A 15555-nucleotide genomic window follows, 5' to 3' on the forward strand; every position below is an offset into this window, starting at 1 on the left:
AAAATACCAGAGCAAATATACTTTAATATAGCCTATGTTATGAGCCTAAGTACTGTAGAATATTATCTTTACAGTTATATTTAACTAATAAAAAATGAATGAAAAGTTACTTGTAACCTCACTTAAATGACAGTGGGTGATTTATTTGCAAACAAATTTAATTATTTGAATTACGAAGTTTATAAAGTCCATTTCCAGTTTACAAAATTTTTTGTGAAAAATGGGTTAGGAATATTTTAGAATGTACCATGTAAGTTTCTTCTGTTATATTCCTAATATAAACAATAGTAAACCACTGATTTCAATCATAATTCATGGGACCTACAGTATGATAGGTACACAATGCATTGGCAAACCCAATATAAAGCTTATTCTTATCTGTTTAGCATAAGAAATTTATACTGATCCTCAAGAAAAGTTATTTGTAGAGCTTCAGAAATTTTTATTCCTATAAATATTTTTCATTAAAAAATGTAAAAATGACCTTTCTTACTGATGGTTATATATTGCCTGTTATTTAAATATAGTTGTGAGATATTAATAAGTATAGAATGTTTTCTGTCTCTTGAAGGATCAGTGTCCAATTTCAGATTGTTTTGCAGTTCTGCCTGGCAGAATGGTGTTTGAGCTTCTTTTTCTTTTTCAGCTTGTAACATAATCCATGCAATGCATTAATGTTTGTGTTCCTTTTACTATGTTTCCTTAAAATAATCTTTAAAATATGACAGGAACCTAATTGTTATGAGATGCAATGTAAGCTTTTTTATATTTTAATTTTTCCATTTTCTATCATAAAAACTCTACCACTAAAACCTGATTGTACTGCATGAAGTATTTATAAACATGCATCCTCAGTAATCAGATACATTATATATATAAATATATATAAAAACATATGCACACAATACATATACATACACAAACATATTTTATTTATGGAATGATGTTTACTTTTCTGGCTGATTTTAAGTTTTTTATATTTAAAAAATATTTATATACTTATAATTTCATGAAGAATTGATCATTCATTTTTGTTTGTTGAATTATTTGTACCTTATTCTATTTTATCAGAAAATTTGCCATTTATAGTAGACCAAAGTTGTATTCCCTCAAAATCAAATTGGTAAATGATGAAGTATAACTTGGTTTACCTTGAAACTAATGTCAGGGCATAAAAGGACAAAACTTTTACTTCACTTCATCCCTTGATATTAGATTACTTTTATTTAATATCTTACCTCAGCTCTTTAAATTTATATTTTTTAAAAGGTCTTGTGGTTGAAGGATTAATATTTTGGTTTCTAAAAAAATTTCTCAAGTTTTATGTATTCTGTTATCAGTATAAACCTTTTATTGGTATGTAAATACGACTGAAATATCCTTCAGTAAACTGGTCATAGTAATGTCCTAGCTAAAGAAATACATAGAACATTGGAAATAGGGTTTTAAGTTTTGATTAAGTAATATGTTCACAAGGTTTAACATTTTTTAAATATAAAAAGACATACAACAAAACTTGATTCTTCTGTCCCTGCAGCACCGTCCCCCATGCATTCAATTTTATTAGCTTCTGGTGCAGTCTTATCAGTCCTTCGCCTGTTTTTTAAATTGGATTGTCTTTGGTTTTGAGTTGTAAGAATTCTTCCAATTCCAGGTGTTAAACCCATAGCACACATATGATTTGCAGAGAGTGTGCGCCCTCCTCTAGGTTGTCTTTTCACATTTTTTTGTTTTTGTTGCTTGTGTTCTTCGATGTCACATCTAAAATTTATCGCCAAATCTGAGGTCAGAAATATTTACCTTATTTTATGTTTTATTCTAATAGTATTATAGCGTTAGCTCTCATATTTAGGTCATTGATCCGTTTTGAGTTGGGGGTTGTTTTTTGTTGTTGTTTTGTTTTTGTACATGGAGTAAGACAGGAGTCCACCTTTATTCTCTTTATGTGGTTATCCAGTTGTCCCAACACCATTTGTTGAAGAGAAAATTGTTTCTCTATCTGATGATCTTGGCACCATTGTCAAAAATCAGCTGGCTTGGTCCTGGCTAGGTAGCTCAGCTGGTTAGAATGGCTTGCTGATATGCCAGGGTTGCAGGTTCAATCCCGTCAGGGCACATACAAGAATCAACCAATGACTGCATAAATAAGTTAAATAACAAAGCGATGTCTCTCTCTGTCTCTTCCCCCTCCCCCTCTCTTTAAAATCAATGAATAAGAATTTTTAAGAAATCAGTTGGCTGGCCCTGGCTGGCATGGCTTGGTTAGGTGTCATCCCACACACTGAAAGATCACTGGTTCAATTCCCGGTCAGAACACATGCCTAGGTCTTGGGCTCTGTGCTCTGTCCCTGGTTGAGGTACTTTCAAAAGGCAGCCAGCTCCTGTTTCTATCTCACATAGGTGTTTCTCTCCCTCCCTTCCTCTCTCTGTAAAATGAAGACAAAAAAGTCAGTTGGCTGTGCATGTTTGGATTTATTTCTGGATTGTCAGTTCTGTTCCACTGGTCTTGATGGTTATCCCTGTGCCTGTACCACACTTCATTGGCTATTGCTTTGTGGTAAGTTTTGAAATTGGGAAGTACGAGTCCTCCAACTTTGTTTTCTTTTTCAACATTGTTGAGCTCTTCAGGGCCACTTACAATTCCATATGAATTTGATGTTCAGCTTTCATTTTTGCAAGAAAGGTCACTGGAATTCTGATAACAGATTTTTGTACTAAATCTGTAGATCACTTTGGAGAGTATTGCCATTCTAACAACATTAAGTGAACATGGGATTTTTTTTTTCATTTATTAATGTCATTAGCTTTTTTGGGGCAATGTTCAATGTACAAGTTTTTCACTTTCTTGTTTTAATTTATTCCTAGGTATGTTATTCTCTTGGATGCTATTGTAAATGGAATTACTTTTTTAACTTCTTTTTCAGGTTCATTGCTGGTATATAGAAACAAAATTGATAATTGTATATTAATCTTGTATCTTGCAACTTTGTTGAATTTGTGTATAAATTCTAGTTGTTTATTTTATGGACCCTATGAGATTTTCTATGTGTATACAATCATGTTATCTGCAAATAGAGGTAGTTTTGCTTCTTCCTTTCCAGTCTGGAATGTTTTTTTCCTTTCTCTCGCGTACCTGGTGTGGATAGGACTTCCAGTCCAGTGTTGAGTTAGCAGTGTCTTGAGAAAGCGGATATCCTTATCCTGCTCCTGATCTTAGGAAAGAAGCTTTTTGGTCTTTCACCACTAGCTGTGGGTTTTTCATAAATGCCCTTTACTATATTAGGGAAGTTTCTTTTATTCTTTGTTTGCTGAGCGTTTTTATCATGAAAGGGTGTTGAATTTTGTCAAATGTTTTTCTGTGTTGATTAATGATGGTTTTTCTCCTTTCGTTCCTGGTAATGTGGTATAGATGGGTTTGTCATATGTTGAACCACCCGTGCATTTGTGGGGTAAATCCCACTTGGTCACGGTGTATAATCCTTTTAATGTGTTGTTGGATTTGACAATATTTTGTTGCAAACTTTATATCTAAATTCATAAGGGATATTGGTCTTTCATTTTCTTTTGTTGTGCTATCTTTGCTAGTCTCGATAACGGCTAAAGACAGCCTCTTAGATTATGTTTGGAATTGTTCATCCTCTTCTATTTTCTTGGAAGAGTTTGAGTAGGACCAGTATTTCCCCTTTAAATGTGTTTTAGAATGCACTAATGAAGCTATCTGATCCTGGAAATTTTCTTTGTTGGGAAGATTTTTATTAATGATTCACTCTCATTGATCATTGTCCGTCTGTTGATACTCTGCTTCTTCTTGATGGTTTCGGTAATTTATGTGATTCTAGGAATTAGTTCATTTCATCTCGATTTATCTGTTTATTGGTGAACTGTTATTTGTGGCGCTCACTTGGAATCCTTATTTTTATAAGGTTGGTACTAGTGTCTCCTCCTTCATTTCTGCTTATAATTATTTGTATTTTCTCCCTTTTTTTTAGCTAAAAGTTTGTTAATTTTGTTGATCTTTTTAAACACTTTTGATTTTATTGATTTTCTCTATAGTTTTTTATTAACCTCTGCTCTGATCTTTATATTTTATTTCCTTCTTTTTGCTGGCCTTGGGTTATTATGCTCCTTATCTAGTTTCTCCATTTAAAAAGCAAGGTCATTGACTTGGGATCTTGCTTCTTTTTAATGTAGGCATTTATAGCATAAATTTCCCTCAGAGTACTGCTTTTGCTGCATCTTATAAATTCTGGTATGTTGTGTTTTTCATTTTCATTCATCTCGAAATATTTTCTAATTTCCTTACTGGTTTTGTTTTTGACTCATTGGTTGTTTAAGTGTGTTGTTTAATATCCACATATTTGTGAATTTTCAAGTTTCCCTTTTGTTATTGATTTTTAACCTAATTTCATTGTGGTTGGAAAAGATACTTTGTATGATTTCAGTCTTTTAAAAAATGTATGAGAACTGCCTGTGGCTTGACAAGTAGGCTGTCCTTGAACATCCCGTGTGCACTTGAGCAGACTGTACATTCTGCTGTTGTCGAGTGCAGTGTTCCGTGTATACATGTCTACTGATTCCAGTTGTTTTACGGTGTGCGACTCCCTACTTCCCTACTGATCTGCTTTCTGCATGCTCTACGCATCACTGAGAACGGGATGTTGAAGTCGGCAAGTGTTACGGCAGAACCGTAGTATTTGCAGAGCCACACTGTGCGGATGCGAACAAACTCGAACACCTGATCCTGTTTCCATGGCCTTGCACACACGATACCACACTGTGTGCTGGCTCCCCATTTTACATTTTTCCATGTAGCACTATGCTTTTGCATCCTTCTGGATGAGTATATGAAGACCATTCTCATTCTCTTAAGAGTGCATAACAGCTGGACTTTTAATAGGCTTTTAGCATGTTTTAAATTAGTGTTTTTTCAAACTTTATTGACCATATATACTCTTATGATGAAAGACATTTTGCTTCATGTGACAGTGTATAATTACATATGTAATTAATATAAAAGTTTTACAAATCATTTTCACTAATTACAAAAAGTTAAAAGATAATATCAAAGAGTTTATGAATCTTTTAAAACAATAAAGAATATACCTAAAAAACAATAAAAATGCTTTTCATGAACTATTCAATTGAATTTGTGACCCACTGTTTTAAAGGGAATGATGTAAAGGTTAATTAAAACTGCCTAATAAGTTCAATGTTTTATTTTTTATAAAAGTGAAAAGCACAGTGAATATGTAGATATTAGTGTTATTGGTTTTTGTTTTTGTTTTTTAAAGAAGTAACAACCTCACCTAACTGTTAGGTCACAATTATAGCACTTTCTAAATTCAGCGTACCATATTACAAATCTAAGATGCCATTGATTGTAACATTGATGTACCTTTAAGAAAAAAGAATTTTGAATAAATTAGGACATATTCTCCATTTTTAACATACCAATTTCAGAGATGATAAAAAGTGAAAAAAATCCTTTTATGTTTAAAGTAATTATAGTCACTTTTTACCAGCTTGTATTTAAAAAGACTTCCTTACCTATTCATTTTGGAAGAAAAAAACAATAGGATGAACTAGTTTTCTATATGTAGCTTATAGAGTAGTTCATTTTCCTGGGGTGGATGAGGAGCTTGAATCTTTCAAACCAAATTACAGAATAAATATATTTGTCATTTGATCTATATACATAGTAAATAGGCTAAATAAGTTGATTTTTTTTTTTTACAATCTCTGCTATAAATGTGTTTGAAGGGGAGATTGTGTAATTTAAATGGAAGATTTCATAAAGGATTCCTTCTAAAGCGTTTTTCTAGTGATGTATCTAAATTTAACTCACTTGCATTCTATGCCAGGAAGATACATGCCGTCAGCTGGCTCAGGTGGGAAAGCAATGAAGGAGGCCAGTGCCTTGAGCGGGGGTGGGGCGCGAGGGAGCGGGGACCGAGTCCAGGCTTTCCTTTCAGGGTGCGGAAAGTGTTTCCAAGTCAGATCAGTGATGGTTGTCCAGCTGTGAGTGCGCTAAAAATTGCTGGATGTATACTTGCAATGGATGAATTTTATGATATACAAAATACATATATTTCACTCGTTAAAGCTGTACAAGAAGAAGAAAGGAAAGGAGAGAACCAGTTCTGTAAAGGTTTTTAAAGTAGAACCTCTGAAGACCTGCTCATATTCTGGGAAACCAAACTTTGTTCTTTTCCATTGTCACTCATATTTGCCCCAGGGTTAACACTTAACTTAGGAGTAATAATGGCCCCAGATAGTTATAAAGTAGGTAAACTTGGTTCATCTTCTTACCCGTTTAGTGTGTGTGTGTGTGTGTGTGTGTGTGTGTGTGTGTGTGTATGCGCGCACGTGAGAATTTTGGGAGTAAGTCACATGCTGTTTAGCAGTATCAGCTTTTAAGTTATCTAAGTATTTCAGTTAGGCCTCCTAGAGGTTGAGCTTCAGGAATTATAGACATTAATAATTCTAAGAATAGATGTTTTAACAGCCCTTGAAGTGTAGAGCTTTTCCAGAGGTGAGTAATCTTGTTTTTTCTTATGTGAGTCTTTTCAATGTTCTGTTTTCTCATTACTTGTTACCATCAACATCCCCGCAAGTTTCAGTGGAAAATCTAAATCAGAGGGTGTCAGTACTGGATTTTAAACTACAATTAATTCCTGCTTAATTCCTAGGCAGAAGACTAGATGCAAGCATTTTAAATGACAACTATCTAACATTTTTTACCAAAGCTTGAGTTGTCAGAAATAATTTTAGTAGAACAGTGAGGGCAAGCAATGGACCATAATTTATTGGATTAATGTGCTACCTTTCCAGAACTGGAGCATTTTGCCTCTCGACCTGAAACACTCAAAACATTTATTTCCTTTTGGCATTTGAGCCAAATGGAATGTTTTCTGTTTTAGATTCCTTTCAGATCTTGGAGCCATTATCTTATCAACATTTCCTTGCTTTTATTTTTTTTAATGTTAAAATTTGCTTGATCTCATTTCCTACTTTATTTCTCCCACCTTAACATCTAACTGCATTGTTTTAGGTTCTTTAGGGTTAGGGTTTTCCTTCTGTTTTCGTAGTCTGAGCACATACTAATCTTGATAAGACTAAGGAAGTTGAGCAAAAATATTCATTAAATCAAATCTAATGACATTGACTATCTCTAAAATGATTTCTTTCTTTTTTTAAAAGATTTTACTTACTTTCAGAGAGAGGGGAAGTCAGGGAGAAAGAGAGGGAAAGAAACATCAACGTGTGGTTGCCTCTTGGGTGCCCCGGTTTCCCGCACTGGGGAACCAGCTCGCAGCCCAGGCCTGTGCCCTGACTGGGAATCAGACCAGCGACCCTTTGGTTGGCAGGCCAATGCTCAGTCCACTGAGCCGCACCAGCCAGGGCTGATTTCTTTATTATCATTAGGAGTTATTTTGCTTCTTTTTTTTTTTTCTTGTGAAACTGAGAAGAGAATTAACATGCACATCTGTAGCCATATTTCAGTTATAAGATTCTCTGTATTCATGTATGATATAAACTTGTTCTTTGATTAAGGATCACTAAGCCTGATGATTAAACAAAAAAAAAAAAAAAGAAAATATAAGTCACAAAGAACAAACAGCAACACAGTTATTTTGATATGCTTGTTTTTTAAAAAATATTTATTAATTTTTAGACAGAGGGGAAGGGAGGGAAAAAAAGGGAGAGAAACATCAGTGGGTGGTTGCCTCTCTGAGCCCCCTGCTGGGGACCTGGCCCACAACCCAGGCATGTGCCCTGACTGAAAATCAGACCAGTGACCTTTTGGTTCACAAACCAGCACTCACTGAGCCACACCAGCCAGTGTTGATATGCTTGTTTTTGAGTAGAAGAAGCTAAGTATTATAGTATGTATTTTAAACTGTGTGTATGTGTATATTTGTAATTATTTTAAATATCTTACCTACGTGTCATAACTTTATTTTTAAAGAGGAATACAATTGGAAGAAAATGGATTACAATAATGTAAGAGTATATACAAAGTGGGGAAAAGGTAGGTTTACAGTTTGTATGGAAAATAATATAATTAATAAATAATAAACAAGAATAAACTGTGTTTCACATTGTCACAACTATAGACCTACTTTTGCCCCACCCTGTAGTTGAGATAATAGGAAAGGAAGAAAAAGAGTTAAGAAGAAGCAAGAAAACCATCAGGAGAGAAAGATCTGATGTGAGGGGAAAGTACAAATATAATTATTTAGGGCCTTACTTGATTTTTAGTCATTAAAATGTTTTATCCACCTGGGAGTGCCTTCTAGAATAACTACATTCTCATCGTCAAGGTTCTCCTCTCAGTGGGATGTTCGGAGGGTGGGTGCAGTGCCTTAGTCCCCTCGGTAGTGTCACTGACTCTGAGCAGCCTAAACGGGGTCCCTAGGATTAGGGTCGTTCTTAGAGTACAGTCTCCTACCCTAGTATTTTATCAAATGTTGTTTATTTTCTCCTACAAAGTTCAGAGTCATCCTTCAAGAGTCAGTCATATTAAGCCTCTGGTGAAGACATTACCTAACGATATAAGATGTATATACTCTTCCATTCCCAGTGCAAAGTTATTTTTCCTAATTATTCATTTATTTTGCTTTTCATTACTCACTAATCTGAAACACATGGAAGTGCCTAAATAAATTTACTCTTAGCTACCTTTGTAGTAGTCTACATCTTTGTACCTTCAATTTGAGATTTATACCAGGTCATTATAATTTCAAAGTAATGTGTAAAAAGAATTTAGAAATAATGGAAAGAGACTGTTAGTCGTGACTTAAAGCTTCAGCCTAACCTCAAAAAGTCATATTATCTGTTTCTAAAGGAGCATCTCCCAAATAGGAAGATACTTCTCCTCAAGTATAGACTTTTCTTCAGGGTGTCAAGCATTTTTACATAGTGACCAATTCCTGTTTTAACTCTGCTGACACTCCTTGGTAGGCAGGGAGGCAGATGGGAAAAAGAAATGGACTAGGAATCATTGTGCCCTTCTTCCTACATCAGAGTGATTTGTTTTGAAATCTGCAACATACTGTATTTATACTGTGGAGGATTTCTCTCCAAAAATACTGTATCACTTTTGGGCTTTCATTCTCATTCGATTTGAAAATCTGTTCCAAAATGAGAAACATTAATATCTTTTGAGTATATTTTAGAAGTTAATCTTATTTTAATTAAAACGTGAAATAACTTTAATTTTCAAATATTTCTTTGAAAGAGAACAATACATTTTTGTGTATGACTTTCTAGAAAATACTGAATTTACCTCTGCATGTTGAAGGTGCCACAAACAAAACAGTGTTTGAAATTTTCATTTCAACGGGAAGCATTCCTCCTGATAATCGGTAGTACTGCTGGGCGCGCTCAGCCGTGAGGGAAATGCTCGTCTTTTTTTTTTTTTTTCCCAACTGGCCACCAGTTAGGTGCTAAGGATACAAAATTAGGAATTATACATAATTTTAATGAAGACAGATTATATTATACTCATGAAATGAGAAGAGTTGTCTTTATTTTCTTTTACCTTTTTAAGTTATTTTAGAATATAGTAAACTTTTGCAAGTTTTGTTTAAAAGTACTTTGAAACTTAAAATTACTTTATCAGGTCGCATGGTAGTAAGACAGAGGGTTATCTGGTGTAAAAAGTAGTGGACCCTCGGGGAATGTCTGGCTCAGAGAAGAAGGTTAGTTGACTCCTAAGGAACTTCATTACATTGTGATTTGCACCTTCTGCACAACCCACACATAAATATACGAGTGATTTGTTTCATTGTTTTCTGTTGAATATCCACCTTACAGAACGAAAATTTGCTCCTTTGTAGACTGAGGTTTGTTTTACTCTAAGTGTCCATTTACGAACAGTAAGAACAGTCTGGGGACAAGAGCGCGTGCTGGGCAGTGCATGTTCACTTTGACCTTTCCCGCCTCGCCTTTCTGTAGGAGCTGATCCCGCTCATCCTGTGCACGGCGTGCCTGCATCCTGAGCCCAAAGAGAGGGACCAGCTTCTCCACATACTTTTCAACTTGATCAAGAGGCCAGATGACGAGCAAAGGTCGGTATGTCTCCTCCTTTGGGAAATAAATAAAATCAACTCTGCTCATTTGGCATCAGAGGTCGCCCTTCAGGCCGAAGGCCTTCTCCCCCGCGCCTGTCGCAGTGGCCCGGGAACGCGGGCCCTGCTCGCGGTGCCCTGCGGCTGTCACTCTCTCGTCAGCCCGGGCCCTCCTGCCGAAGGGTGCGTGTCTGTGTCAGCTGCCTTAGGGCTTCTAATTCACATACTTCTCTGCCTTTGTTTTCACATCTGATTTCTAAGAAGGCCTAAATACCTACCCTATGGCCTCTTAATAGTTATGCTTTACCAGAAATAAAATACTTACTGTATGAATTTTCACAACACTGGGCTCTCTGTAAACCAGTGACAGCGTGGCGAAAGGGATACAGTATCTTTTTTTGTTTGTTTGCTTGCTCGTTTTGTTCTGAGACGAGCATCCACAACCAGGGATGCCTGCGTGGAGAAATGAGCAATGCCTGAGTGTGGTGAGGGGGAGGTGCACGCGTCAGGGCGACTCGCCAGAAGCAAGGGGGCGGGGCTTGACCAAGTGTCAGTGGCGGAGGCCCGCCTCGGAGGGTGAGCCTGCAGGTGGAAGGCGGAGCCGTGCCAGTGTGGACGCGACAAAACCCCCTGCTGCTGCTGGTGGGTGGGCTGCGCACCAGGGGACGAAATTCAGCAATTGCAGTATTTTTCTGCTACAGTTTTCTTTCTTAATTGAAAAAGGATTTTCGCCTACACTTTTCCAAAACAGTGGAATTACATTTTAGGATTAGGTAAGTTTATGTAATTTCAGTGCTTGTTTTTACCTCCTCTGAGAATGTTGGAGAACTGCAAGCATGAACTATAAAGCAAATCAAGCTTAAAATTTCAAGTACAAGGAATCTCTCAATGGAAGAGTTATAACTAAAATAGAATGAAATAGTTATATAGACTTTAAAACTCTGTAAGTATACATCTGTTTCCTGCTCTTTCCAAAATACATCTGAGCAAGTAGAGAATCATGTCCTTTATAGGATCCAGTCAGGGTGCAAGTGAAATAGAAATAAGGAAAATTAAATCACTGTATTAGGATTATTCGTTGCAAACTGAAAGTGTTCTAAGGACAGTTCGATGGTGCTATACAGAGGAATTAATATTATATTTTTCTCCTTGAAAAATACTACTCTCTATCTTGGTAACAAAGGGCCAGACCTCTAGGTGGGTAGTCCATTTTCGTGCTCTGCGTGTGCGGCTGAGTGCTGCCACCTGGTGGCCAAACGTACCTCGGTGGAAAAAGGCAGGGATCAGTTAAGCGCTTGGGTCCACCCTTAAATCTGTAGCTTACAGAAACGTAAGTGTTCATTTAAAGTAGTCTCATTAATTGATCAACTATGTATAATGTGAATAAGAAATTTAAAAAGCAAAATTTTTAAGTTGGCATAATATGTCTGACATATAATCAGTTGTCACTTTTCATGACTTAATGAATCTCAGGCATCCTTGATCAGATCCTAAGAAAAACTTAATTTTATGCTCAGTAACGGTGCCTTCGGCCCGTCCTTTGCTAACAACTGTAATTGACACCACGTTTTGAGCTTTGTCAAATACAAGGCAAACGGTCTCTGTCCTAAGGTTTTCTACAAGTAGGAACATCTGTTTCTAACGCTGTTAATAATCTGTAAGCCATCTGACTTTCTATTTTCAACTGTGTTTCAAAGCTGTCATGACTTTTAGAATTTTGAATCTGCACTGTGCTGTGCTAAGAAGTTTGTTTTAAGGGGCCTGACATTGTTTCAATAGTTTGTATATCTCTAGCATAGTGATGGGAACTCATTGCTTAAACTTCACCAGAGTTCATTTACTATAATTCCCAGACATTTATGGAGCCTCTGTGTACTCCTCCTCATTTTAAGACACTGGTGGGGAAAAACGATCAGATATTAGGAAATTTTCATTGGGGAGCAGACAGCTAAAGTAATGTGTGTGAAGCTTGGGAATTTCTTTTTACACTTTCCCTTTATTTATTTGCCCTCCTAAAATACAAGGAAATAAAAAAGCAGAGGGAAGTCGAGCACTAGGCATAGAAGAGAATGGGACAGATGTACAGGGAATCAGATCATCACAAGGTTGTGGTGAGAAGCAGCTGCCCCGTGCCCCGAAGACGTGTGGCCCAGCCTTCCTCTCGCTGCTGTCCGGGCGCCCTCTCACCACTCTCCCCGTCCGAGAGCTGCAGCCGGTCTGGTAAACGGAGCAGGAGTTTAGTCATCCTGCAGTCTGAGTTAAATCGACATGGTTTGAGAAACAGCAGTGAACAACGTGTGGGCTTAGTGTGCGGATTTCATAGTTGACGTGAGTTAAACATTCTATTTCGGTTTTCCTCAAAGTGGGATACTTAAACTATCTATGGAAAACATACTTCCCCACCCCCCAATCAGGTTATACTGTTTTGAAAGCTTAGACAAAGTGGAAAAACTCACAATTTTTCATTTCAAGTCATTTTAAATGGAACTTCATTCTGAAGAGAAAAATCTTAAAGTTTTATACTCTTTAAGTTCAAATGAAGTTATTGGATTAGTTATTTGTATGTTAAAACTTACTCCAAAAGAAAAGGTCGATAACAAACTCATTTTTATAGTAGGACTTATGTGGTTCAGTGGATTTGGGTCCTCCGCCCCGGGGTGGAACCTCTCACGAGGCTGTGACCGAGGTGCTGTTGGCTGGGGCCGGCGTCATCTCCATCCCCACCCAGGGAACAGCTTGCTCCTCAGCCCCCACACTGGACGGGCCGTGGTCAGGTTCCGTTTCTCATGGGTCTGGGGCAGAGGGCCTCAGCTCCTCGTGCCTTTCGGTCGGAGGCTGCCTTCAGTCCCTTGCCACGTAGGCCTCCCAGTGGCATCACGCTGCATCGAAGCGTATGAGCTAAGAAGGCACTGGAGAGTCCCCCAGAACAGACGGACGTCACAGACTTGTGTGCGGCCTGATCTCAGAAGTGATGCCCATCACCTTGGCCGTCATTCTGTCCCTTAAAAGCAGATCCCTAGGCACAGTCTGCACTCACGGAGTTACACAAGGACGTGGACATCAGGAGATGGACCTCGTTGGGAGGTGGCTAGTGCCCTTTTACTAAGCTGACACCACGGTTCGTAGTTATAGAAGGACAGGGGTAGTCGTCACTGATCGTGTTAGTGGCTGCAAACAGAAGTTCGGCAGGAGCGGAGGCACTGGGCGTACACACGCCCTCAGAATGCACGTGTGGGAAGTTGAAGTAGGAGGTTGTGAGTTTCAGCCTCACGCCAGCAGAGATTCCCTGCGTCACAGGTGTCACCGACGGAGCTGCCCCGCTGGGGGAACTCATCGCGAGGAGTTCGCTCTCTTGGTGGAGCCTAGTCCATCGTTGGAAGTGTTTTGCTTGTGCGAAAATTTCGTACTTTGTGTGAATCACAGAGCTGACTCTTTGTAACCCTTAGTCCCAGCTGTGCTTTCTAAGCGAATGCAAGTCCTTACGCATTTGTATCCCTTTCAGGCAGATGATACTGACGGGCTGTGTGGCGTTTGCACGTCATGTCGGACCAACACGTGTAGAAGCTGAGCTTTTGCCGCAGTGCTGGGAACAGGTGAGTTACTGTCAGGTTTGCCCCTAGTTGTTGTTCTGTTCTACGTTATCGTAAACGTTCACATCTTTTTTAAAATGCCACTAGGAAATATATGGGGTATGAATTACGCTGCTGTTTGTGTAGCCCAGCAGTGTGATTTAATAGTGCTTCCGAATGCTCAGGGATGCTTTACATTATTCATTCTTCCAACCAAAACTTAAGAAACATTAGTTCCATTGCCAGGTACTAGGTGTACAGTGGGGAATAAAACACAAAGACATCCCAGCGGGAAGATAAGAGAAAGCAAATCAGTGTTTTCTCGGTGTTGCGGGAAGAAAATAAAGCAGGTCAGGGGAAGGGAGTGATGAGGAATGCTGTTTGGAGCGGGTGTTCAGAGGAGGAGTCTCTGAGGAGGGAGGGGTGTTCAGGCGAGGATGTGAGTGAAGTGAGACACTGCAAGTACGAAAGCCACGAGATGGGAGAGTGCCTGGTGAGGTCAGGGGAGAGCAAGAAGGGGTGTGTGTGTGTGTGTGTGTGTGTGTGTGTGGGCGGGTGTGTTTGTGGGTGGGTGGGTAGGAAGGTAATAGAAATAATATCTTGTATGTATTACATCCTTCTATATATTAAGATACAGAGAGAACATAAAGTGTAAACCTTTGATGTAGGAGGTTCTGGTATTTAATTCAACTCGTTATTTATGAATAACACTTGGGGTTTTATATTGAATTTTAATATTCCAGTTCACTCTAGAACTGAGAATCTCGACTTTCTAGACGTGATGTTTAGGTCATTGAGGAGCTTATTTTTTTCATCTTATAAAGATGGATTTCTTCTTACTTATGAAGATAAATTTCATGACCTTATTTATAATAGTATGGTCACTTATTCTTAAAAAATGTATTGGTATCTGGAATATCACTAAAGTATGTGGTCCTTTAGAATTCTGTTACAATTTTCTTGAGTATTCTTTAAAATTTACTGGAGTCATCTGGATTAAGTATGTAAACATTATATATAGCCATACTTACCTCTGACAGTTCTTAATGTTATCTGTAGATTATGGTACACACTAACTTAGGGTGAGATTTTAATCACTGGAAGTCAAATTAACTTGAAAACAACACATACAATTCTGCAGTTATTCATACGTACACTTAAATTTTTAATAATTATTTTACATCTTTTAAACTTTATTGAGGTACAAATCATATATAATCCACCCATTTGAAGTATACAATTCAGTAGTTTTTAGAGTATTCACAGAGCGTCACAACTGTCACCACAGTCAATCTTAGAATAGTTTTGTCACCCCAAGTACAAACCCCAACCCCTCAAGCTTGGTTCTCATAGTTATTGTTTTGGCTGTTCTGAGTCCCTTTAATTTTTATATGAATTTTAGGATCAGCGTGTCAATTTCTGCAAAGAATCCAGCTGGAACTTTCCTGACGGTTGCATTCAATCTGTAGATCATTTTGGAGAGTGTTGCCATCGTAACCATAGAGAGACATCCAGTCCGTGAATCCAGGATGTCTTTCCATTTATTTAGGCCTTTTAAATTTTTTTGACAATGTTTTTATGGTTTTCAGAATATACTTTATGTATATTTTTGTTTCATTTATTCCTAAGTATTGTCTGTTTGTTGGTTGGTAATATATAGAAATAACATTTGGTTTTTGCGGGTACATTTAATTTTGAGACTCACTGGGCCAGACTACTTATGTAGAGCATACTTTGACACTCAAACCTTTCTACTTTGCAGTTACTATTTCTGAATTTAACTCAGAGATGGCCGTTTTAAACATCTCTGCCACCACCTCTTCTGTAACATGAATGAACATGGGTATTGGGGGTCTGTCTAGCTGCCCACCTCCAGGATATTGCCCAGTAGATTGCTATATAATTTCTTTTCT

At 37.7% G+C, this 15555-nt stretch overlaps 1 protein-coding gene across 8 annotated transcripts in view; it reads left to right on the forward strand.

Moving 5' to 3' along the window:
• The window catches only part of RELCH (RAB11 binding and LisH domain, coiled-coil and HEAT repeat containing), an 89950-nt gene that overhangs the window by 33038 nt on the left and 41357 nt on the right, over window positions 1-15555 (forward strand). For all 8 annotated transcript variants that reach the window (XR_006786991.1, XM_045849766.1, XM_045849767.1 and 5 more), the window contains 2 exons: window positions 9961-10073; window positions 13576-13666. Coding sequence is in view for 7 of the 8 variants with exons in the window: in XM_045849766.1 (XP_045705722.1) it covers window positions 9961-10073; window positions 13576-13666 (204 nt within the window). In the remaining variant the exon portion in view is untranslated. The remainder of the gene's footprint in view (window positions 1-9960; window positions 10074-13575; window positions 13667-15555) is intronic.

This window comes from Phyllostomus hastatus, unplaced genomic scaffold, assembly GCF_019186645.2.
Source record: "Phyllostomus hastatus isolate PE091 unplaced genomic scaffold, TTU_PhHast_1.1 phas_contig_80, whole genome shotgun sequence".
Classification (NCBI taxonomy): domain Eukaryota; kingdom Metazoa; phylum Chordata; class Mammalia; order Chiroptera; family Phyllostomidae; genus Phyllostomus; species Phyllostomus hastatus.